The sequence below is a fragment of the Perca fluviatilis genome, chromosome 18 (assembly GCF_010015445.1).
Source record: "Perca fluviatilis chromosome 18, GENO_Pfluv_1.0, whole genome shotgun sequence".
NCBI classification, from domain to species: Eukaryota; Metazoa; Chordata; class Actinopteri; order Perciformes; family Percidae; genus Perca; species Perca fluviatilis.
In genome coordinates, this window is record NC_053129.1 from 4832808 (window position 1) to 4859980 (window position 27173).

Genomic DNA, 27173 nt, shown 5'->3' on the forward strand with positions numbered 1-27173 from the left:
CTTAGCTTCGTCACGTTGACACGGTGTTTAAAAAAATTGTAACCACACTTGAAACCAACCGTGACTCTGTGACTTCAACAAAACTGCAGACAGTTTACTCCGTCCGCACCTCTCCGTATGCGTGTGTGTCGGTCGGAGCTCCGCTCTGTGTCAATATGCAGAGAGGACAGATAAGTTTGCGCTTACGCGCTCAGACGCTTTTGGAACCGAAATTTGGCACCGAAAGATAAAGAATTTTTTTTCGATACCATAAAAGTATCGACGTTCGGTACCCAGCCCTACTCTGTCATGTGTATTTTTTTATCATATACAAATGCAAGTCTGTAAACTCAACTGTCCAGCTACACTTACCTCATCCATCAGCTGGTCCTGTTCTGAGGTAGCACAGAGGCAGACAAGGTACATCTGCTTGAAAGGTCCCTTCCCTTGGAAGGCAGGGCACTCCGAGCATGCCTTTGCCAGCAGTGCAGCCTTGCCCAGCTGAGTCTCCTTCATCAGCTGCTTCACTCTCATCTCCAACAGCACCAGCCCCTCCTGCACCAGGAACTCTTCAACTGAAAATCAGTGGGAATTATAGGTGAAATTCTTTTCAGATTTTATTAATGGTTTATTTACATGTGCAACAAGAGTACACCCATCCATTTAAATAAATGCTGACAATGCTTGGCACTGTCATATTTTCTTCTACACAACCACCCCAGTGTATCATCTGATCCTGCATGCTGGATGACATGACATTTCACTTCAACAATCAGTGTTTCCCACACAGACTAATTTGTGGCGGTGTGCCACACAATCAACACCGGTGGCCACATATTGCATTTAGTTATTATTTTCTTTAACGCCATTTAAAACATGCAGTGTATTGGTTCAGCTGCATTTCCCCCCCCCCCCCACACACACACACCCCCACCACACACACACACACACCCTTTCACACATCACCCCACCCACACACACACACACACACACACACACACACACACCCCCCCACACAAACAAAAAAAAAAAAAAAAACACACACAAAAAAAAAAACCACACACCCCCAACCACACACAAAACGTTGGCGAAATTCAACAGCTTTACCCAATCCCACATTAAAAAGTGCTACAAAAAGTATTTTATATTCTGACTACAATGTTGTTAGTGTGTTAATGTTGGAGTCCTGACCCGACTCTTGGCAAACAGGCGATTGCGCCCGCTTTAGAAAGTTAACTAGTTGCAAGTTTGCGGTAAAATGCAGTTGGGTTGTCGTGGTCAAAACACTATATGTAGCAGCTGTGACTCAAACAAACTTATTATAAACAATGTTATGTCATATTTGTTTTACTCTTACACTGAATGTTTGCTGCTTCAATCCAGATGAGTATTGAAAAGTATTTTCCGCGACTGAAAAAGGCACCAACCTGAACCGGAGGCATCAGTCTCAGACAGAGCTGAACAGTCCGACCAGCGGAATTAGTTATATTATTAATTTGTTTACAATATTTTCAGTCTTCAACCAGTGCTGCTCCAGCAGAAAGACAGGGTCACTGGGAGAGAAAGATTAGTTAGGCATTGAAGAAAGAGTAGTAGATGAGGACAGCATCCAACAGAGTGTCCTCCTCAGTTTTTGATACTTGATTGTTACGAAAATAAGTATTTGACGTTTTAAATTACGTTTTTGATGACGCAAACAAATAGCAACCAGCGTAGAGTGGGAGGTACGCATGCTTTATAAATAAATGCAACATGTCAGCAGTGTGGAAGCAGTTAAAACTGTCAAACACAAATGTAACGATTAGAATCCTAGGTACTTCTCTGCTCCATTCACAAGCACCGACAACGAAAGACGGTTTAGCGCTGCATCACATTGATGAGAAGAGTGCATCACTTTTCCAGTTTCGGGCTCCTAGACCAGGTTTGGGAAGCGGCAGAACTGACAACAGATAATGCCACCGTGTCTTAAGAAGCGTGTTGTTTTATTGTTCACCATTTATTCACATTACATTGTCTTTCCCCGCACCACAGACTCTCGTTACTCAACGCACTTGACATTCTGGCTCTAACTAATGCTACTCTCGTAACGAGGAACCAACTTTCATGTGAGAAAGCAGAGAAGCTACTTTTATGAACCTCACACTTTTCCTAAAGAAGTAGGCTAATGTCTAGAACTTTTATTTGTTGTGGAACCATCCACACTTTTTTCAATGCACTTTTTTGTAGGCGTACGGAGTAGGTTACATTCTTTCAGCAGTCAGTTATAGGCCTAATAAAGACTATTCAAGAAGGGGGAGGCTAAAAGATGGCCAAATAAAAAAAAAAAATATATTTTATCAATTCAATGATATTGTGCTTTGTTGTCTGCGGGAATGTTCAGTGTATAAAAATAAAATATATGTGCTGAATATTTTTAAATTGTAGTTTTGTAGTCTTAAAAAGCACATTTTGACAAATTTATGCAATGATGAAAAAGAACATTTTTTGAACATCAAAGCATGTAAACCAATTCTAGTAAACACCAAGCGTACAAATATGATGCAGAAAATGAGTATAATAGGGGCTCTTTAAATATGAGGAGCTTGCTTTCAAAATTGGACTTTGTAAATGTGTTTGAGTGAAACTCCAGACATTGTTATTCTTACAGAAACCCAACTAGGTGCAAAAGCACCCTAATGAAGTTATGGACATGGATCCATGTCTGGATAACTAATTTTGATGTGAAAGTAAAAGTAACAGGCTGTGTACTAATTTTCTCTCTCCCCCCGCCGAGAAGAAGTAAATAAAAAGGGAAAACAACATTTTCACGGTGCTAAAACGATACTTACAACTACTACTATAACTTACAACTACTTACAACAACTCCGAATGCAGCACGAGGCTGGCGAGGCCAATTTCAAGTGAACGCAACATCTGAGTTGTTTTTCAGACAACGGCTCTACAGACGGTTGTACGTCTCGATGTTGGAATCCTCTCCAGTGAAATACAGACAGACTTTTACACCGTTTAGCTGTCAGCATTTTAACCGTGTTTACTCCAGCTGCTAGCTAACGGTAGGCTAACGTTACCTGCTGTCAGGTGTAGTGTTAACTAGCGTCCTGTGTGGTGATTTTTCAGTTCCCTCCAATGTCCGTTTTCAGCGCATCAGAGAGAAGCGCAGGCTGTAGACTCAACTCCCCATCGCCTAAGAATCTTTTTAATCTCCCCTCTGCAGCTAATGAAACTCTGCAATTTAGAACTTATGGTCATCTTATGCATCCTCTGAGCCTTATCCAGCATATCAGGCTAGCTAAAAGATCTGTCTACCTAAGCTGAAAATGTAAAATAATGATCTACATTAACTGATGTCATTCTATCAAACAAACCCCAAAATGCCTCTGCCTCTGGTGTTGCCATGGATATCTGTAACCACTGCACAATATTTTGTTTAAGAAACACTAGAAAAAAATTTATCACTTAAGCACAATTTTCAGAAGGATTTATATCACTATGACATTGGAATAACATGCTCTATTCAAGACCCAGATGCAACAGTACATTGATTATCAATAGTCAATGCTCCTTCCAAAACATGATGGCATTTAAAGTAGCTCATACCAACTCTTAACTGGTGAAGACTGGTTTCTGTGACTATATACCTTACTACTCGAACACACTGCAACACAGGCACTGAACCTATGAAATTATCTAGACCGGCGATCGTCAACTGGTGGCATGCGGGCAACATCCGGCCCGCCAAAGCTTTCAGTCCGGCCTGCAAATAATAATGAATTCAGAAAATGCAAACTGGAAAAAATACGTTCTGGTCATAAGCATTTCGAGCATTCACAGCAGGTAACATTCCACAGGGAGAGCACATACCCAGCCCGGTTACAGGTTTAGCGTTACTGAAAGTCGGCAAAATGAACACGTACTTATCAGTCCATTCTTCATTAAAGCTGCAGCTTTCCACATCAACTTTTTGCTTCAGGCTCTTTGACAGTGACATTTTTACCTGACAACAGGGCTTTCTTCCTGCAAGCGTTTTCCACCAATCAGGACACTGCATACTACAATGACGTTAATCAGACTTTGACGATCACTCTGCCGTTAACTACCCTAGTCTGGGATCATTTTAGCCTAGCAGCCTAGTAGCCTAGTTATCTTTATAGATTTTTCCATGTTTTTAGGATTCTGTTCACAACAATGCATAAAATAAATATAGCATTAATTTAGTAAGAAAGTGAAAATATCAAACAAGGATAGGCTTATTAGGTATAAATACTAGGTCACCACAAATAGTTGAATATTCTATGATATGATGATATTTTTTGATCGCAAGAGCCTGATTTGACATAGTCACAGCGCCGTAAAGTCCAGTTCAGACCAAAGATTCTGGACGAGACGAGTGTAAACGTACAGCTACTTGCAACGCGCCGGTCTGCAACACTCTGAAACCTGCCTGTTTACACCAATGCGACGGTGTATCATCTCATAGCACAACAACTCTTTGTACTTCCATCCTAACTTCCGACATTTCTGTAGCTGGATATTAATTGTTGCGTCTAAATATGAATGTGGATAACATTGGTGATAGTGAGATACTTGCTACAGCTGCATTTCTAGTAATGGAACGGCAAAAAAACGTTTTATTTCTCTGATTCACTGCTTTGTTTTAACGGCGCTCGCTCTCTTCACTCACTCTCTAGGTCGCTGGACCATATACTGTGCTTGCAGATGCTCGGTGAGCCTCAAGGCCGGTTCAGACTACTGCAACGTTCTAAGTCGGTTTCGTCTCGTCGCGATTCTTTAAATTAAAGAAAGTGTGTAAACAAATCCAACCGACCAAGAATACAAATGTCCAAAACAGTTGGAACTGACATTAAACACCTTTTACCCTGCCAGCTCCCGAGTACACAGTCTGTGCAAAGTCCGATTGAGCCCATACATAGACAAATATCTAACTGTATTCTGTCAAAGTAATGCAAAACTAGGGTGAGCCATCATGAAAACTAAAAATATAACCTAATACATTTCTCCCTATGGTTTTTCTGAAATGAGAACAAGGAACATGCGATTTACAGAGCGGATATATATGCAGTAGCAGAAAAAAGAAATTCTATTTAATTTCAGTTGGACTGACAAAACTTTAGTTCCAATATTGATTTTTGAAAATTACACATCGTCACAATTCTTAAAAGGAGACCCATTTTCAGGTTCAAACTTCAATTTCGTGTTTCTACTAGAACAGGTTAAAAAAAAACACTTTATTTTTCTCATGCTGGCCAAGGCTGCCGCAGCTGTACTCCCACACAAGTGGGTTTCACTGAAATAGGTTTACCCCGTTATTTGAAGCTTTGGCCACGTTTAACATAAAAATCCAATTTTGCAACATTATAGATAAGACAGAATATACAGAAAAGCACCTTTAACAATATGACAGTTTATACTGCTATACCACTCCATTACTGAGATACTCACAAAAACACACAAACTCCCTTATTTAGAATCTGAAAAACTGTCGCACAAACCCGTGTAGGGACTCTAAACACCAGCGCAGAAGCTCACCTTGTTCAGTCTGTAGGTTTTCGTTGGACAGAAGGCCTTGAAGGATCCTGTTAGTCCAAACACCATCATAGTGGCCCAAAGCAGAGAGCGGGGACAGCTGAGTGATTCCATTCTCCTGCATCTTACTGTTAGAAAACTGTAAACAATAGGAAAAATGTATGACTTGAGTGACCAAAGTTTGTCTATTTAGTCAAGGTTTTGAATGTTAAATGAAAATCAAGTTTATGGAAACTTAATTAGTTTAACTTAAGGCCATGATCCCTGTATATGATGGGTAAATCTAGTTTGAAGTCGTGACATGATTCTGAAGACCTAGCAAACACAGGTTGTGGACATTTCAAAAGCACAGATATTTTGACCAAAAGTATTTGAAGGAAAGGAGCAGTATTTATATAGTGTTATTCCCTGTGTCAATTTTTTTTAAATATATCCTCATTTCTTTCTTTTTTTTTTATTTAGAAGAGTTAGCTTTACCTGCACAGATGACTTGAATTCCCTCCATAAGCCATTTGGAACGTCTATCTTCAGTGAGAGCAAAAGCTCTACAAAACTCCTGCAAAACAAATAGGCAATCAACAAAAACATGTTTGTCTACACATTAAACCTGAGTGCTGAAACTTTGATAGAATTAATAAAGAGCTATAATTTGACAGGGTTGCATTAGGTATAATGACGGTTGATTACAGGGGTTAACCTTCTATCTTAATCACATCTTTAATAGTACTTACAGCGAGAGCCTCTCAACCACAATAGAAACATTTTCACACTGCATTGAGAGGTATGGAAAGGCCCGGGCGTAACTCAGCAGTGCAACTGTATACACCTCCACCAGCACCAAAGGCTCTTCCTCCATCCTCCAACGGCCTGCATACTCCAGCAGTGTCTACAGAGAGGGAAACACAATCATTCACTTACTAAACAACAATTTACACAGCTCCTGTTTGCACAGACATCTCTTGCCAGCAGTTTGAAAATAAAAACAGAAGGTTAAGCACAAGCTATAATGCCCATCGGGCTGAAAAGACAAAGAAATGAGTGCCATCTATTACAGAGGATTTTGGATGGTGCGCAGTGCAGTTTTTTTTTTTTTATTGTAGCGTCGCCTTATCTTCTTCTCTATCGTGCAGAGACATATTGGGTGGCAGGGGCTCAAGGGAAGAAAAAAAAATTATTTATTTGCAATTTAAACAAAACGTTAAATATAGTAACACAACTCTGACTGCCTTAACTGATTTTATTTCCTTTGCAAAATTGTTCAACAGCTTTAATAAATACTCAACAAAACAGCACCTGGATAGTGGTTGGTAGTGCAAGCGGCCATATATAGAGGTTTACTCCTCGATGCAGCGGGCCCGGGTTCGACTCCGACCTGCGGCCCTTTGCTGCATGTCATTCCCCCCTCTCTCTCCCCTTTCACTTCTTCAGCTGTCCTGTCATTAAAGGCCTAAAATGCCCCAAAAATAATCTTTAAAACAAATAAAACTCAACAAAATAATCTATTCACCCAGACAGGGGCGGATCTACAGGAGGGCAAGGGGGGGCAGCTGACCCCACACTGTAGGGCCTTGCCCCCTCCCCCTAGCTGCCCCCCTGACTTTGGTGTTAAAAAAAAACTGTGCTTGTAAAAACTGCCACTATGTCCACAAGCTTCTTAAAACATTGAAACAAACAATTTATATGAATTAATAATTGTAGAAGTAATCTTAGCCCCCTGCCCCTCAAATACTTAGCTACACAGGGCATGCCTTTGTGGGTTGTTGCAGTAGGAGAGTCAGAGTCAGGAGAGTTAGTGAATAGAGAGATTATTAGAGTGAATATTATAGCAAGTAGAAAGTGTATAGCCAGTAGAAAGTTCATAACGAGTAGCCTAGTTTATAGTGAGTTTACTGCAAGTAGCCTAAATTTATAGCGAGTAGATGGTTTATAAAAAGTTTATAGCGCCTTCTGCACTGCCTATCTCACCTATTTGGCTGAGGAGACAATGTTGCTCTAGGCTACATACTCAATATAATCACAGAAATGTGTGTGCAATGTGCAAGGTGTTCTTCATTCATTTCCCTCCAAAACTGATGTATTCGTGTACGGAGAGAGCGAGAGCTCGACAAAGTCTCATCTCCCGACCTGATATTTAGATTTTTTAATCAATAAATACATTTGACAGGGAAGCTGTGTGCAAACAGTAATATAGGCTATATTCTTTAATAAACATAAATGCATCCAGAAGAAAGGTCACTTTCTCTTGAGGAAGAAAAAGGGCAGGTGATCAAGCCCCCACTCCGGATATATTTCATAATTTTTGATTATGGGGTAAAACTGTCCCTTTGAAAAGGGTCTTGATTGATTGATTGATTGATTGATTGATTGAACGAACGCCTTTATTGTTATTGCATGTTAACGTACAACGAAATTAACCTGTCCCTCATAAAAGAAAACTGTTCCCATTCACTCTGCTCAAACATACTCACATTAAGATACAAAAATAGCCGTTTAAAAAATAAAAAAAATAAAGGAAAAGATAAAAGGGCTGTAAAATTGGGTGAAGTGCATATGCAGTTATTTACATTGTTAAAATGATTGTGGTGGTGGAGGGGGGATGGGTGAGAGTTCAGTTTGTGTATAGCTGTGGGGTAAGAACTGTTCCTTAGTCTGGAGGTGCAGCATTATGTGGCCCTGCAGCGTCTTCTAGAGGGCAGCAGAGTAATTACTGTCTTTAACAATCCTGCAGGCTCTGCTGTGGCAGCCAGACCCGTTTATGTCTTCCGGGGGGGGACAGGGGGAGTCCAATGATTTTTTGTGCTGCATTAACCACCCTCTGGAGAGCCTGCCTGTCTGCCGCTGAACAGTTGCCATCCCAGGTTGTGATGCAGTACGTCAGGACGCTCTCCACTGAGCAGCAGTAGAAAAGACTAGCAGTTAGTCCTCAGTGACCTGAGGAAGTACCTGTTTTGCCTTTTTCACCAGGGAAGTGGAGTAGGGGTGTGACGAGACACTCCGCTCACAAGACGAGACACGAGATTGGGTTCACGAGAACGAGACAAGTTTTTAACACTATTTTAAAAGAAAACTTAAACAATGAAATATGACTGGAAAATAGTCTTTATTAAGTCGAAAATCACAAAATGAAAAATGAGTGCTGTGAAAGATTATGCCAGAAACTTGGATGGTTTCTCTCCTGCATTACTGACCTCTTCAGACCTAATAATTGTGGCGTCCCTCTCCCCTCCCAAACCCGTCCCTACGTTTCTTTAGGCTACATGTTTTGTCACATACAGCAAACATGTCCTCACTATCTGCTAGCTGCCTGAAAAAAAAAAAAAAAAACGCCGTCTCTGTAGACAGCCCAGGCTCCACAAATGGCAACAAAAACAAACTGCGCCAACCTGCCCCACGAACCATAACAAACAGTGTTCCGGCCAATAACCGACAAGAAAGAGTTGGTTGAATCATGAATACGCATTGTGGAAGTAGCCTACATGCTAACGCTGCTGCAGTGTTGGTAGGAGATGAGGACAGCATCCAACTGAGTCTCTCTTCCCCCCCCCGGTGACACGGGGCAACACCCACCCACCGCCACAAGTTGCTTCCTAATCTGTGGGGAACCTTGAATTCAAAAGACATCGCAACTTTTATTAAAAATTTTTACAAAAGCTGCTGCAAAATCAGACATTTTGGGCTGCAACAATCTTTAAAAAAAAAAAAAAAAAAAATCCTAGAGGGACTGCCTTGTTGCTGAGGTGCTATAGAAATAAAGTTCCCTTGGCTTGCCCCACAACCTCAGCCTGTCAGTCTGTCACCAGGCCATTTGAATGGTTTTGTCTTGTGCCTGTCAGTCAGTCACAAGGGCAATAGAGAAAACCGGTCTGTCTTGGAAGTAAACATTAACTGCCGTGACTCACTGCGACTTTACGACACTGTAGAGGCAAATGTAACTTTCTGCGTGTGTGTGTGTGTGTGTGTGTGTGTGTGTGTGTGAGCTGAGCCCCGCTCTCTGTGAAAGATGCAGAGGACAGAGAAGCTTGCACGCTCTCAGGTACAGAAATTTGGCACAGATTGATTTAACGTGCATTTGTCCTGGTTAGTACAGACGTAATTCTGCACTTTTGTAGCCCAACTGAGACAATTTTTTTTCTTTCTTAGTTTGCAGTATAACAACATGCAAAGCTGTCAATTTGACAGCTTATGACAGGTTATATGAAAGGAATAAATAAAAATGCCACACATCAAACAACAATAAAAGAAAGTAATATAATCCCTCCCAAATCACTGCCAGTGAGCATATGTCAGTATCAGCCTGTCACAATGTTAATCCACAATAAGTGAATGGATAGACTGTAATTCCATGTTTAACCAATAATTGAAATCACCGGCAAGTAAAATTGAGTGTTTTCAGGTCTGGAAGTAATGAAAATAACCACTCGAAAAAAAACTACATCTTCAACATTAGGGTCACATACATTGACAAATACCACTAGGGTATTCTAGAATTTTCCAGCCACAATTATATACAGACCAAACTTGTCAGAGATCACAATGTGGCACAAAGGAAATGTTCTGGCTGGTGGATTGATAAGGATTGAAACTCCTCTGGCTTTAGCCTGAAAGGAAGAGTGGAACCCCGGCCCCACCCAACCTGACAGGAGACTGCCATTGTCCGAGCTTCAAATAGGAGTTTCTTGCATAAAGACTTTCTGTTTTGAGTTGTTTGAGATGAGAAAAGACCTTTCTTCTTTTAACAGGATGATTATGATGAATCTTTGACATCCTAGCTCACTAGATTAAAGGTGTCTATCCATGCATAATAAATAAACTGTACTGTAGATACAATGAACCAAATGACAAAGCAACAGGTCAGTACAGATTGAAAGTGACTAGTCTAAAATAATGTGCTTAAATATATTGCTAAAGTGTTACTGGCAGTGACAACCCCCTCAGGGCTGTAATCCTCCACAATCCAAATTGGTTTGCTGCGAAACTCGAGCTTCCCTCTCCACCGTGACTCCCTGATGAGGAGATCCTTCGTCTGGTACCGATGCAGGCGGAGAATAACTGGCCGTGGTCTTGGGCCGGGTGTCAGCTTAGCATTTAGGGAGCAATGGGCTCTGTCGACTTCTGGAGGGGCTGGCCATTGCTCGCTCCCAAAAACCTCCCGCAGTGAATCCGAGAAACACTCAGTTGGGCGCCCGCTTTCAGTGGATTCCGGTAAACCGAGGACGCGTATGTTTGGTCGCCGGCTTCGGCTCTCCAGGTCGGCCACTTTAGCCATTAGCTTAGTGTCGTCACTCCGCACAGTAGAACAAATGTTCTCAAGGTCGCCGACACAGGTCATCCACAGAAAGTTCCAGGGACGAGACGCGTGTATCGCAGTCCTCCAATGCAAGTTTAATTTGATCTAACTTTGAGTCGAGCTGACCAAACAAAGAAAAAAAAAGAAAAATAAATCGATGGCTAGTGCCTCTCGGTGCTGCTCGAGTAGCGCGGTTATAGCCTCCAAGCTAACGTTAGCACCCTCCTTTTTGCTCGACTTTATACCCTTTGAAGCCATTTAAAGAGCAGACTATACTTTTCTAAAGAAATGAGAGACGAGTAAAAAATAAACTGAAGCCTCTCTGGTGTAAAAGTTAGAGGGCGGAATGTTGTAAAAATGTAGTTTACCGGAGCTCTCACTTAGTGCGTCTACTCCATTTAACTCTAACCGGAAGTCCGAGACAACTTTTGACGAGAAATATCGTAACGTTTTAATCTCACGAGATCTCGTTACACCTCTACAGTTGAGTTTACAGCCCACCTGAAATCAATGATGAGCTCCTTTGTCATTTTTTTGTTTAGCATCAGGGTGTTCACTGCACACCGTTCGGGGCGGGGCTGAGCACACAGCTTCGTGGTGTACCTGTGCTGAGGGCCGAGTTTCACCGTCTGTGGGCTGTTTAGAAAGTCTTTAATCCACAGATACAGCTGCTTATGAGACCAAAGGTCCTTTAGTTTCCTGACCAGCCTGTTGGGGACGACAGTATTAAATTAAAAGCAGAGCTGTAATCCACAGACAGAATCTTAACATTTGTTCCCTTCTGCTACAGGTGCGTTAGTGCAGTATGCAGGTCTGCGTTTATGATGTCCTCAGTGGATCGGTTTGCCCTGTATGCATACTGGTCCTGGTCTAAGGCGGAGGGAAAGGGTGGATTTGACAGCACTTTTACAGCATTTTAAAATGAAGGGTGTCAGTGCTACTGGTCTATAGTTGTTCAGAGAGCGGATGTGGGTCTGCTTGACGGCTGTCAAAATTGGACAAAAATGGCGTTTGAATATTCATAATTTAAAAAAGAAGAGGTTCAAATATATTCAAATATCCATTTTTGCGCATTATGACCATAAGAGGGCAAACCAATACCACGGGAGACATAACGATAGATAGCTATAACCTAAATAAAGATGTATTTTAAATGATATGCATCACGACACATTACAAAAATTGTTTTAAATGTCCTATTTAACGTAAAACTTAAATTTTAACACTAACGTTGGTCCTCTCTCTCTGGAATGTGCAGGAGGCAGACAGGATATTGGAGTCGGCTCTTATCGGCAGAAATTTCTCGTTATCACTAGGAGCCGCATGATAGAACGTCATCAACGCACCCACTCTGAATTCTCTTCCCTCTCAAGCCCCCATTGAATACACCAGAAAGAGATTAAAGATGTCAGTAAAAACCTCTGTGGGCTGGTGAGCACAATCCCTGAGAACCCTCCCTGGGATCCCATCCGGGCCTGCTGCCTTCTTGACATTCACAGCTTTCAGAACTCGTTTGACCTCTTGTGTCTGCAGGGTAAACGAGTGGTCAGCAGTGTCCAGCTGGGGTGAACCAACGTTGTCCAGTCCTTTTTCCAAATCGGGCTAAGAAGTGGTTCAGTCCCTCAGCCAGTGATGCACTGTTTCCTGTCAGTGGGTCTCTGTTCCTCCTGAAGTTGGTTAAATGCTAGATGCCCTTGCACACACATGCCAGGTCCTTTGAGCTAAAGTGTCCCTCAATCCATTCCTTATATGCTGCCTTTGCTGTTTTTAATGCCTCTTTTGAGGTTATGTCTGGCCACACTGTACTGTTCTTTGTTACCAGATATACAAGCTGCATCACGCTCTCTCAGGAGAAGTTGGACCTCCTTTGTCATCTATGCATACCTGTCAAGTATCCCGTTTTGGCCGGGAAAGTCCCGTATTTTACCCTTCTTTCCCGCCGTCCTCCCGTAAATCTCCCGTATTTTAACCTGCATTATTAAAAAATAATAGCCCGGGCCCGAGCGGAGTAAAAAAAACAAAACAAAAAAAAAAAACATTCCCAATCTGAGCTCCGTCACTAGCCTCGTGATAACTGCCACCTGCAGTAGCCTACTACAGGTACTGTAGGTGGCAGTTGTCGCGAGGTTAGTGTGTGAGGTCAGATGATGAGTGACAACGCAGGGAAAAAAAAAACAGACGGATGATGGACGCTACGACAGAGACTGTGCGTTGCCAAAACTTATGAAGGCTTTACTATGCATTCCCCATAGCAATGCAAGTTCAGAAAGGGTGTTTAGCATGGTACGAAAGATTGTTACAGAGAATAGGATGACGTTAGACAACAGAACTGTTTGCGCTCCACTCATGTAAAATTAACCACTGTGGCCCAGCCCACAAATACACTCCTTCCAAAACAGTCTTAAAGAATGCAAAGTCTGCAACAACTCACTAAAAGAGTAAAGAAAAGTTATGAGAAATGAAAAGAAAAACTGTAAAAGAAAAGCAATATGAAATGAAAATGTAGCTAAACGTAAAGACAAGCAATGTTATAAATTGTAAAGGTTTTCAGCATTCTCCATCAAGTGGTGATTTTAGCTTTCTTGTACACCTGTCTTAAAATGTAAGGGATACTGGAGCTTGGTTGGGGTGGTGGGACTGCTCGCGGTGGGGGCCGGAAAATTTCCCGTATTTTCAAATCCAAAACTTGACAGGTATGCATCTATGGCTTCCTGTTTGGGAATACACAGATGCACTTATTGATGGCGAAAGACTCAACACAGCTCCCGATGTAGAAGAGTACAATTTATGTGTATTCCTTTAGGTCCGGAGTGGAAAACAGACTCCCGTCAGTGCGTTGAAAGCAGTCCTGCAGCTGTAGGGATGCTCCCTCTGGCCAGGTTTTAACTGCTTTAATGGTGGGTTGGTGTTTCTTTATAAAACGGGCGGGAAGGTTGGGGTTAAAAGCAGTAAAAGATTAGACTGTCCAAGGTGCAGCAGTGGAAGAGCTCTATATGGTTAACAATGTTAAAATAAAGACAGTCCAGTGTGTTCTCCCCTCTGGTTGAACATCTTCTCAACCCAGAGATGTTCAAATCTCAAGCACATATTACTGGATTAGTTTGACTAACTTGTATGCGTGTATTGCTTGCACTATACATACAATATGATTAGTCACATTCTGCTGAAGTACAAAAAACAAAAAAAAAATACTCCACAATTTTAGGAGGTTTACATTTTGTATTGTGAAAATATGCAATAAGTTTTTTTCCCCCTCACACAATGGAGGCATGGTTAGATTGGTTCCATTACATTTTCCTGCTTGAAGCATCCAAGTCATTATGAACAGTCATACTGACCTTGGTCAGAAAAACAAATGCAGTCTTGTTAAGCTGTAGGAGAGAGCAGCCTGCAGGGAAAGGAACCCTGCCAAGAGCATAGACAGCTCCGTTTACAGCATGCTCATTGCTTTTCAGAGGTCTTAACTTGACCCTACACACTCATGGTCTTCCACCCACAGTGTCTCCCTCAAGGCTCTATACTGTTTAACACTTTTAAACACTCAAGAAGAAATACAGTCCAAACCTATTAAAACATACTCCAATTACTAGGGTTGACCCAGAATAGTCGACCTTTCGATTTAAGGAGCCCAATTTGACTGTCGGTCTCACAGTCGAATAACTTGAGCGGCAAAAACTTTGGTTCATTCCGGCTACAGTATATGGGGGTGCTAAATGAATTAATTGCTTAGTTTCATATACAGTCAGCATCCTCACTAACCCACAAAACCAATTTGACATTGTCATAAAAAGGTAGGGTTGGTAAAATTTTTCAATATACAGATTTTTTAATATATTTTTTTAAATTGTCTTTACACCTAGTAAGCCACATTAGCTAACATATGTTTACATATTCCTATCACACAAAACGCTAATTGTGTAACGTTACATGCTCGTCGGGGTCTTAACATGTGTCATTTACATACTGGCCTTTCACAAATGTGCTGATGCAGGGTCTGCGTTTTGTTTTTGTTTTTATTTTGGTAGTTATGACAAGGATAATTAGACGTCAACACTGTGGAAACACGGATCGATAAGATCACCTCTCCATAGTGATCCAACTGTTTCACAGTCTCTCTCCGCACGGTGAGAATTGTTAGGCCTATAGCTTGATGCAGATGGACAACACATACACAATGAGTTATCAATGATACTGGTCCTAAATGTTTGCGCCCGAGAAATTGTACCGTTCCAGTTGTTCATTGTGGGTGTCTTTCCATATTTTTCTCTTTAGGACAATCACTGCCAGAGTAGTTTGGGTTAGGCTGCGTTCACACCACCTGCTTCGGCCATCCGACAAAAACGCAGGTCTTATCATTCATGTTGAATGGGAGTACGCGCGTTTAGGCTGCAGCGGGGCTTGCTGCAGGGGGGACACTCAAACGCAGTGGGCCCTCAACTTTTGGAGAAACGCAACCCCACGTCACGCCAATGATGTAACCGGCGATCAGACTTATCAGTGTGTTTTGAGCTATGGTTTGAGGCGGTGAGAGAGTTTGGTACAGTAAACAGAAAACACAACTGCCTTTATCGCTGCCACAAGAAAGTTTTAAAACATTACGAGGCTAAAACAAAAAACAAGCACTGAACTTTGTGAAATAGTTGAAGGTTTCCTGCAACAACAAAAGCACTCGCTATGTCTCACTCCTCTTTTCTTTCTCTCTCTCTCTCCCTGTGAAATAAGCTGCCTTCAAGTGCGGTCGGAAACGTCAAAATGTATCAACGATCTGACTGAAAACAGCAATTGTGAAATATAAAGTCTACTTGTGCTTTGTTGGGCGGTTAAAGAAGACAACAGGACGTCACACAACAACCTCCCCGCCCCCTCCTCCATATATAATAAATAAAATAGCGATTCTAGGGAAAATAATCAATTTAAAAAACAAACAAAAATCCCAATACATACAATTTCCGATTTTCTTCTCCTCACCCCTAGCAAGCACCGAACCCCCAACTGCTCCGGGCACCCACAGCCCCTTCACTCTGATATCTCTCCATTTGTGCATGTATCCTGTGCATATGTGTATTTCAGGCCTGTGTGTACTGTAACTAGGGGTGGGAGATATTGACAAAAATGAATATCTCGATATTCTTTTCCATATCTCGATATCGATATTCAGACGATATTTTTGAAATCCTTCTAGAAGTTAAAAGAAGCCCTGTTTGGAGGCTATTTCGGGGGTTCTCTTAGGAAAATGTACAAGCAAGATAAAATCATAACAATAAACAAAGGGCTCTGTTCTGTAAACTTATTGCACACAACCATGTCCTTATTGGAAGCAGTCCTGGAGCTGGGACAGGGCCGGGTCAGACTAGGTTCTGATAGTCCTACTTGGCTGTATAGTCCTTCTGACTGGGATTTATGCTGGGATCAGGAGTTGGATGTGATCTGACTGGCCCAGGTGAGGGAGAGGTGCAGTTCTGTGTGCTTTTTTGATGTTAGAGTATACATGGTCTAGTGTGTTCTTCCCTATAGTAACACAATCTACATGCTGGGAGAAAGCTGGAGGGGAACAGACTTTAAGGACGCCTTGTTAAAGTCCCCTGTATCCCGTATCCAGGTGATTGCGCTGCAGTTTTATCACTATGGTTAGCAGTGAACCAAACTTGTGCTAACGTTAGCATCGGGGACTATGTAGACGGCAGTGTGCCGTTTTCATAGTAAATAAAATGGTCAGTATATTACCAATAGGGCTCCAGGTCAGGTGAGCCGTGCTGGGCAACGATCCTGCAGTTGGTACTCCATTCATTGTGCACAAAATATAGTCGTGCCCCTCCGCGGTCGCCGGAGTTATTTTCTCATTCTGCGCGGTAGATAGCTAGCTCGGCGTGCTAGTGCCGACAACAACCTGGAGGGCTCGGTCAGGCTATGTCCTCCGGGATGTTATGAGCCGCCTGGAAGGCTCTCGTAACAGCTGTGTTGTATCGTGGTCCTGTATTGATTAGTTCAATGTGGCTGTACGTACTTGTATAAATATACACCGACAGGAGAGCCGCTGCACAATTGCGCACCGCCATCTTTGCTGACATGAGTGAACGTCATAACACACAGGTAAGAACTAGTAGCAGCTTACTCTCTTGCGGGACGATCGTGATTTTGTACAAAAAAAATACAGTCAAACAAACCCCTACAGTATTAAACTCGCTACACATAATTGTTTAGAAGAAGGTTATAGTGTGCGTTATTTATTTTCTCTTTAACTTCTTTCAGCTCTTCATGTTTGGAGGGGTCGGATTGTACAAATTATGAAATATTCGATATCCCAATTTTGCATATCGTCCAGACAACAATTTGGATATTATCGTCTAAACGATATATCGCCCACCTCTAACTGTAACAGACTGAAATAAGTTCCCCCAGCGGGATTAATAAAGTATGTCTTCTTAAATGTGCATGTGTGCGCAGACACACATAGCTAGTCACGTGAAATTGACTGTCAAGAGTGATGTACAATAGGGCTGTTGGGACGAATTCTGAAAAATCAAATATAATTTGAATAGTAAAAAAATATATATATATTTTATAAATATGTTGGCTAAAGTTAGCAATCTCCCTCTTCTCACCTTGGCCTACCCACATGTGATTAGCACATGTCATTGTGCTAACCGAGCACCGTTAGCCTTTACAACAGAGCCGCTTCAATACACTTGTTAGATAATGTTTCATTACAGAGTTCTCTGTTTGGGTATGTCGCTGTATGCTCGTGGTGGAAAATTATAGTAAAAAAATAAAAATAAAATAAGAGCAGTGTGTGGGAAATGCTATGCGCTGTGACGTAGATCCCCTTCAAGGCCAGGCTGATGTTGGAAGTCCCTCTAGTAAACAGAACATGTAACAACCACATGCTTATAGTGGCACCAACAATGCATAAGCCTCAGTAGTGTAGCATATATTAATAACAGAGCATGTGAGCATTAAATATTTGAGTACAAAAAAATTAAAATTTGAATGGTATTATAGAGGAAGACTAATGTACAATGCAATGGCATCCTGTGGTGGGATAATGCTGCAGTTTAATGTTATATCAAGTAAGCAAACACCATGGAAATGCAGAGCAGAGTGACGCCGAGATCCAAAAATGTTCTGGCACTGTGTAACATAGGGCAGTGCCACCAGGGGAATCGGTTTATGCCGCTGTACCAAAGTGGCACATGCCATCAGCCACCGGCAAATGCAGCTGTAGTGAATGGCATGTGCCGCCAGGGGATTGGGATTTGCCTATGTACCACGGAGGCTGAACATCAGCCACTTTTTGATCTCTGGCTCTACTGGCAGAGCCAGCGGACTTTATTATTTCTTAACGATGTTTATTGTTTGTTAGCTTCTTAATGTTAGCCTACTTAATGTTTATAGTAGCCCAACGTTAGTTAGTTAGTTTTCGTCTACAATCATCTCTACTTTTTCATCATGAGATAGAATATTCAGCTGTTACCGAGACCCGGTGCTACGGCACCGACAGGTGCCCTAACGACCGTTATCTACCGGACCGAATAGCAATGCAGATTTTGGTGCCACTTAAATGCCTGCGCTTCTCTCTGATGCTCCTAAACGGACGTTAGAGTCAACCGAAACATCGCTGCATGGGGCGCTAGTTAACACTACACTTGGCAGCAGGTAACGTTAGCATACCGTTAGCTAGCAGTTGGAGTAAACACGGTTACAATCATTGACATATATAAAAGGGTTACAATGCTGACAGCTAAACGGTGTAAAGGTTTGTCTCTATTTCACTATGTAGGATTCCAACACGAGACGTACGTCTGTAGCTGCCGCTGTCTGAAAAACAACACATATGTTGCGTTCACCTGAAATACACCTCGCCAGTTTCGTGCTGCATTTATTTTATTGTAAAATATCCTTTTCCAATGCAGTGGTTGTTTTTGTCGTTTACTGGTGAAATAAGGAAGAGGCTCAATATTTATATAACTTTATATAATTTATTTATTTTTATAACTATTTGACTGAAATGGTTATCAGAAATAAATTTAAAAAAAAGACTAAAATGTTTTGACTAAAATGGCAAGACTTTTAGTCGACTAAAACTTGACTAACAAAAATGTTTGGCACAAAACTAAGACTAAATTAAAAATAGGTGACAAAATTAACACTACATTAAAATTGCCTTGCCTCCATATGACCCTGCTTATTACAATAATTAATTACTTTTTTTTTTACACCTGTGTGTTGTATATTAGATTATATATTTGTAGATTAGACTTTACATTTGTATTTTTCCATCAAACACTATGTATTACTTTTTTGCTCCGTTTCTGGAAGAAGTGGACATATTTCCAAAAAATGGGGAGCCCAGATGATTGGTGCAGACGTGCCCTCCCCGTAAGCTCATTTGCTGTCACAATATGCTATAACGTTACACATCACTTTTCCAACTTAATTGTGCACACAAGGGACACTGGCTGTAATGCATGTTATTGTATTTTTTGTATTAGTATGCAGCTGTGATGGAAACCGGCGTGCCTCTTCTGCAAAGCGTACGTTCTATTTGGCACGTACACACAAAACACAAAAAAACTCAAATCCTTCCTGTTCTCTTGTAAACGTATAAAATTCGCTAACTTGCCATTTCACATAAATGTAGTTAACTCAAAAAGGTTATGTTGTTGTTGACCGCAAAATGTGGGGCACTGCCGACCAAACCGACCAAACCCATTACAAAGCTAGACCCGAGAACGACGTAAGCATCACGGACAATCAACACAATGATAACGTTACTCGCTTGCACGCGCATGTAACTAAACGTACAAGGCTTAAAGCTAACGTTGGCTTACCGCAGGCAGTAACGTTACCCCATTCTAACGCCAATAACATTACGGTTAACTAACGGTGTCTCCTGCAGACACAGCTAGCTATGAGCTAGCGTGAGCTGGTAGCTAGCTAGTTCAGCTAGCCATGCCAACGGACAGATGAGAGTTCCACTTGTTCTAACGTTAATTAACGGATTAACGTTAGCCCAAATTAAACCACTGCACATGGGTTTTATTCGGTAACGGTTACATAGCTCTAAGATCAAACACATCCCCGGGTTATCCAGGATCCAGGACGTAACGTTAACGCTACCTTTATTGTGAATGCTAGTTGGCCATCTTGTTGACTAACATTAACGGCAATTACGTGACAGGAAACTCACCTTACAAAACTCTTGGCAATACTCAGAAGAGGACTGGGTTGGAGAGTCGCCGCTTTCTCTAACCACGACTTCTTGCAGTTCTTGCAGCCGTTGTCGGAGTTCCCTAATCGTTTCACTGATACCGTTCTCAGGACTTCGGTCCTGCTCGGCCTCCTCGTCCGCCATCTTCACACCCAGCTCCAGCGCGTACCACCACCGCGTAGCTACGTAGGCTTCTTCTTCTTCTTCTTGGGTTGTAATGCAACCAGGGCGAACCATGGTCATTACCGCCACCATACATAGATGTCTTTGACCGCCACCTTCTGCGTTGGAGTGTGGATCAGAGATTAAACCCCATCCATTAACCCCTTTTCTCTTAGAAAAATAACTGCACTGTTTGCTCCACTTGACAGGTTAATTCATGTTTGTATGAATTCCAGCCTTCTTGAGATCTTGCATCATTTGCCTTTCTTTTTACAGGCTACAAAAGGAAAACCAGCAGCGCTGGACCTCACCACCCCATAGACACACATCACATCACAAAGACAGACTTATTATCTAAATTATTACGCTCCATGATTACACGCACAACAGACTCCTCAACCTGACAAGGCTCACATAAACACGTTGAATGGTTTTCTATGATCTCAGGTTTGCCATTTGAATTGAAATGTCCAAGTCTTAAGGTCCAGGTACCGTTTGTTCATTTGTTTTTGCTGTCACATATGAAATCGAAAAAACGAGAAAACAACTCCTTTTTCCGTTTTTTTAGAAAAACGAAAAATTGAAATTATGACTTGATTTTTGGTTTTCCCGTTCTTGCACGGAAATCAGAAAAACCACTTGATATTCCGATTTTCCCCTGTGGGTGGTGCTAAATCTGATTGGCAGGATATGCATTCATTGTTTTTCAAATTAAGAGTTTACCCACACTTTATTTGTTAGCCTGTAAAATTAATAGTCTATATGTAAAATGAATAGTCTATATGCATGCTTTTTGTCACCCAATTATTTGGCTTAACTGACTGAAAACATCTATTGAAATAGCCTAAATGAACATGTTCACGCATTGACAGACAAAAGGCACAATCTATTTTTGTAGGATAGATAGATAGATAGATAGATAGATAGATAGATAGATAGATAGATAGATAGATAGATAGATAGATAGATAGATAGATAGATAGATAGATAGATACTTTATTGATCCCCAAGGGGAAATTCAAGGTTCCAGTAGCTTAAAGACATCACACACAACATACACATACATCACTAACAGGATCATAAAAAAGCAACTCCACATGAATAGCATGGACAATGAAATAAAAAATACTAAATAAATAAAAAAAATCCACATGAATGTACTAAGGGATGTATAAGCATGAGACGCTTGTAGTGATAGGGCAGGGACTGACCCTGTGATTCAGTATGAGAGTGTGTGTCATGGTGGTAGTGCAAATAGGTCCAATAGTGCGAGGATAAAGTCTAGAGACCAGCATTAAATATGGACAATATAAGAGATCAAAAGTCAATATTAGAGGTTTGAAGTATTAGGGTTACTGCCATTGTTCATGTATTAAGTTATGTTAGACCTCAGTCCAGGCTGGTGGGAGGAGGGAGGGAGGGATTGTGCATATATGGGCTAATATAGCCAGTGTAAACAGTAAACAGTGGGCCAGTGGACAGTCAGTACATAACTGTTATTGTAGGAGGCAGTGGAAGTGGTGCAGAGGGAGGAGAGGCAGACAGAATATGCAGAGAAGTCTCTCTCTCCTCTTCTCTTTAGTGAAGCATTGTAGAGTTGTATGGCCCTGGGGACAAATTACTTTAATGCGTTAGCTACATAATAGTTATAATAGAGTATGCTAACGTTAGATTGTAGTGGAACGAAGCAGCACTTTCTAAGGTCAAAAATCGCAGATAAAGGGTTTTGAACCAAACACTACACAATCGGACATGTTTCAGCAGGAATGTGACCCGGAATTGGAGAGAATTTAACAACACTACCAGCTAAGATGACATGTTTACTGTAGCATGTAGCTACTATAGTGGTATAGCAGTGGTCGTTGGAAGAGCTGTCATTCCGTCTTCGAAAGGACACTTATGTACGTTTACACTTCATCGCATTAATAATATACAGTCTATGGTTATTAGTCTTGATTGTTTGTATGACTATTGTATAAGAAAGATTTAATAAAAAATAAAGTTGTGATGTTTGGTCGCTGTTGGTCGTCCAAGTGTTTCAACGCATGCGTGTACAATCGCACAGGGACTGAGCCCAGTTCCACGCAAGCCCAACACAGTCCAACTTTTTCCTGAATGCAGATACTTTATCATGTACCAAAAAGACATGGCACTCCTTTCCATAGATCATTTCATTATTTTTAATATTTTTTAAATATTCCCCTGCTTTTTTTACGCCTACTACACTAACCTTTTCTCAGAGTCTCTCTCTTTTTCCAAAGTGACAGATAAAATCTCTTACTTTTGACCTAAACAGGTGTTACTTTATGTGAATGTATACATTTTTAAATGTTTTCTTTAACAAATGTCCTTGGTAACTTTGGCCCAAAGTAATCTGTGATAAACAGTATTATGTTTCATCTGATTATTTATTATCGTCAAATTAATCCAGCAATTATGTTTTTTAGTTCTCGATCGAATTTAACCCTCATGCCATCCTTAAAAAAACGTACTCTCGACACCTTCGAGGCAAAAATGTCCACGCACACAAAAACTGCTATTAAATCATCATATATCAATATTTTTTTCTGCTTTTTTTTCATAAATCACTTAAACAACTTCTAACCTAATCAAAACTACCAAACATTCAATCATTTTCAGGATTTTAACCCTTTAAATGCCAGTTTATGTATTTGAAGTATTTCATTTTTTATTACAAAAAAACACAAAAAATGATTTTTTTTCCAGATAATGAATAATATCTAGATGGGGCTTTGGTGGGGATTAGAGGCTTGGATATGTCAAAGATAAGCAACAAAATTAATTTGATTGCATTAGTATTTTTTACATAGTGCCAGATACTCCCTTTGGACACCTTCGAGGCAAAAATGTACATGTCCAAAAAACTGATATTAAATCATCATATATCAATATTTTTTAACTTCTAAATTGCTCAAAACTACCAAACATTTAATAATTTTCTGGATTTTAACCCTTTAAATGCCAGTTTTAAATCTTTGAAATAACAATTATTTATGAAAAACCCAACAAAACATTAATTATTTTCCATAAAATAAATCATAGGGGAATGGGGCTTTGGTGGTGATTAGAGTCTTGGATATGTCAAAGATAAGCAACAAAACTGATTTGATTGCATTAGTATTGTTTATGTAGTTCCAGATACTCCCTTTGGACACCTTCGAGGCAAAAATGGCCCCATTGACTTCCATTATAACCACATGTTTTGATCTCACTGCCTTTACAGTATAAAACCATGCATTCTGTAATGTCAGCATTTCACTTGGAAGAAAACTAGTCATATTTGACATTACAGGTTCAGCGAAACTCACACACACACACACACACACACACACACACACACACACACACACACACACACACACACATACACACACACACACACAAACACACACACACACACACACAGAGCTCCATAATATAACTATAATTTCATGCATCGGCCTACAAGGCCAAAATGGTTGAATCTGGTGAAATACTGTAAAAATGTCAAATATGACTAGTTTTCTTCCAAATGAAATGCTGACATTACAGAATGCATGGTTTTATACTGTAAAGGCAGTGAGATCAAAACATGTGGTTATAATGGAAGTCAATGGGGCCATTTTTGCCTCGAAGGTGTCCAGAGGGAGTATCTGGAATTACATAAAAAATACTAATGCAATCAAATCAGTTTTGTTGCTTATCTTTGACATATCCAAGCCTCTAATCACCACCAAAGCCCCATCTACATATTATTCATTATATGGGAAAAAAATCATTTTTTGTGTTTTTTTTTATAAATAATTACATACTTCAAATACATAAACTGGCATTTAAAGGGTTAAAATCCTGAAAATGATTGAATGTTTGGTGGTTTTGATTAGGTAAGAAGTTGTTTAAGTGATTCATGAAAAAAAGCAGAAAACAATATTGATCTATGATGATTTAATAACAGTTTTTGTGTGCGTGGACATTTTTGCCTCGAAGGTGTCCAGAGGGTACAAAATGAATCATTTAAGTATAAAAGACATGTAAGAGTAAAAAACACTGGATTTAAAAAATTTGGCTGAAAAGAAGGATTCCTACAAAATTTCATGCCATAAGAAGTAACACAGCAAAAATGATCACAAAATGAAAAAAAAAACTTCAGAAAAATGTACAAAAATGACCGAAGAGGGCATGAGGGTTAAGATGTATAAGCTCAGATCAATGAGGCATGTGGGCCATAAATAACAAATAGACAAAACAAGAATTTAAGTTAATAAAAACATCTAAAACAAAGAATAAATGTATTATTTAAATTTGTATGATGAGTATTAATGGAACGGTCATTTTGTCAGTCATGACAGAATGAGAAAGTAATTTGTCCCCAGGGCCATACAACTCTACAATGCTTCACTAAAGAGAAGAGGAGAAAGAGACTTCTCTGCATATTCTGTCTGCCTCTCCTCCCTCTGCACCACTTCCACTACCTCCTACAATAACAGTTATGTACTGACTGTCCACAGGTCCACTGTTTACTGTTTACACTGTTTACTGGCTATATTAGCCCATATATGCACAATCCCTCCCTCCCTCCTCCCACCAGCCTGGACTGAGGTCTAACATAACTTAATACATGAACAATGGCAGTAACCCTAATACTTCAAACCTCTAATATTGACTTTTGATCTCTTATATTGTCCATATTTAATGCCGGTCTCTAGACTTTATCCTTGCACTACTGGACCTATTTGCACTACCACCATGACACACACTCACACATACTGAATCACAGGGTCAGTCTCAGAGGCGTCTCATGCTTATACATCACTTAGTACAGTCATGTGGATTTTTCATTGGATTTTTTTATTTATTTAGTATTATTTTTTTTTTATTTATTTAGTATTTTTTATTTCATTGTCCATGCTATTCATGTGGAGTTGCTTTTTTATGATCCTGTTTGTGATGTATGTGTATGTTGTGTGTGATGTCTTTAAGCGAACCTTGAATGGGGATCCCATGGGGATCAATAAAGTATCTATCTATCTATCTATCTATCTAACTATCTATCTATCTATCTATAAATCTATCTATTTTTGACTGGGAACAAAAAATTGGTTAACATGACTTTGAACACAACAGGATTAAACAATGAAATGGGTCTTCTCCTCTCCTACAAAAATAGATTGTGCCTTTTGTCTGTCAATGCGTGAACATGTTTACATTTAGGCTATTTCAATAGATTTTTTCAGTCAGTTAAGACAAATAATTGGGTGACAAAAAGCATGCATATAGACTATTAATTTTACATATAGACTATTAATTTTACAGGCTAACAAATAAAGTGTGGGTAAACTCTTAATTTGAAAAACAATGAATGCATATCCTGCCAATCAGATTTAGCACCACCCACAGGGGAAAATCGGAATATCAAGTGGTTTTTCTGATTTCCGTGCAAGAACGGGAAAACCAAAAATCAAGTCATAATTTCGATTTTTCGTTTTTCTAAAAAAACGGAAAAACGGAAAAAGGAGTTGTTTTCTCGTTTTTTCGATTTCATATGTGACAGCAAAAACAAATGAACGAACGGTACCTGGACCTCTTACTCTCCATTAGTGCATGTATAGGTACTGAGCATGTGTGTGTAATTCAGGCCTGTGTGTAATGTGTGTAATGACAACAGAGTGAAAACAGTGTAAATTCCCCTTGCGGGATTAATAAAGTATACATTTTTATTATTAATTATTTTGTATAAAAAAAAACTCAAATTTTCTTGACTGTTATCAGTCTGACATCAGTCTATAGTGTCATTAGATAAGTGGGCGTGGTTAGCTGATAAACAGGGTCAGACTGACACATGACTTGAGGCTGAGGAGCTGTGTGAGAGACTGGAGGAAGAGTTTCCGAGGGGAGGAAGACGGAAAGCGAGCACGCTGCAGGCTGATGCTGGAAAGCCACGCTTCACACACAATTGGAGAGAAAGACTGTTTGTGATTGAGGAGAAGTTTTCTTGTTTTTCCACAACACAACTTTTGTAAATACAGCTTTTAAAACCTGAACTATACAACAAAGAGGGGCTGGCCCGGTGATGATAATGACAAAGGAGAGCTAAGAGGCGGACGCGGAGCAGTCAGACGCAGTGCAGTGGCCTCCCGACAGGCAGCTTAGGTTCTGAGTGACTGATCTCCTTATCCCTCCTGTTGTCTTCGGGTCAAATTTGACCCATTTTCAAAAAAAAATCTATATCAGAAATTTGGGTTTCTTTCAAACCAAAAATGAACATGGATGGTTCCATTTAACGCTCTTCTCAAGTAAAATGAAGGATCAGTGCACTACTTTCATTGAATTGTGGGTGTTTTATTCAATTTTGGGGGGAGGGATGTTATAATTGAATTGAAATGTCCAAGTCTTATTTTGTTAAAAAAAAAAAAAAAAAAAACTGTCCTTGCTATTCTGATATCAGTCTAGTGTCTTTAGAGAAGTGCGCGTGGTTATCTGATGGACAGGGTCAGACTGACACATCGCATGATGGGGTGTGTTTGTGAAAAAAATAACGCATGCGCAGAACGGATCGTGCAGGCAGAACGGACAGCTAGATTCAGTCTAAAATAACGTTAAGTCAAACATAATGGGAAAAGCAGGCTACAGCTAAATTAAGACTTTACAGTAATAACAATAAAGACAAGTATTGAGTGATTGTATTTTAAATGAGCACAAGTAGAACTGACGTAACAGCTGTTATATATATTAACGTTTATTTTCAAGTTTTATTTTGAGGGTCTTTTAAAGTTTACATGCTGTCTCAGCTAGCGGTTAGCCGAATTAGCTGTTAGCTAAACTAACGTTAGCTTAACTGTGGAGGCTAACGGCAGACCGCTACAATCAGCTAGCGGTTAGCCAAATTAACCGTTAGCTAAACTATCGTTAGCTTCCCGGTGGAGGCTAACGGACCGCTATAATCACCTAGCGGTCCGCCGAATTAGCTAAACTAACATTAGCTAGCGTGGGAAC

The 27173-nt window shown here is 40.4% G+C and overlaps 1 protein-coding gene across 2 annotated transcripts in view; it reads right to left on the reverse strand.

Moving 5' to 3' along the window:
• Positions 1–20276, reverse strand: part of znf292b (zinc finger protein 292b) — a 33937-nt gene extending 13661 nt beyond the window's left edge. For both annotated transcript variants that reach the window (XM_039781455.1, XM_039781454.1), the window contains exons 1-5: positions 19998–20276; positions 6255–6409; positions 6001–6079; positions 5527–5662; positions 352–554 (exon numbers count right to left, since the gene is read on the reverse strand). In XM_039781455.1, the coding sequence (XP_039637389.1) occupies positions 352–554; positions 5527–5662; positions 6001–6079; positions 6255–6409; positions 19998–20273 (849 nt within the window). In that variant the 5' untranslated portion in view covers positions 20274–20276. The remainder of the gene's footprint in view (positions 1–351; positions 555–5526; positions 5663–6000; positions 6080–6254; positions 6410–19997) is intronic.
• Between the last annotated feature and the right edge of the window lie 6897 nt (positions 20277–27173).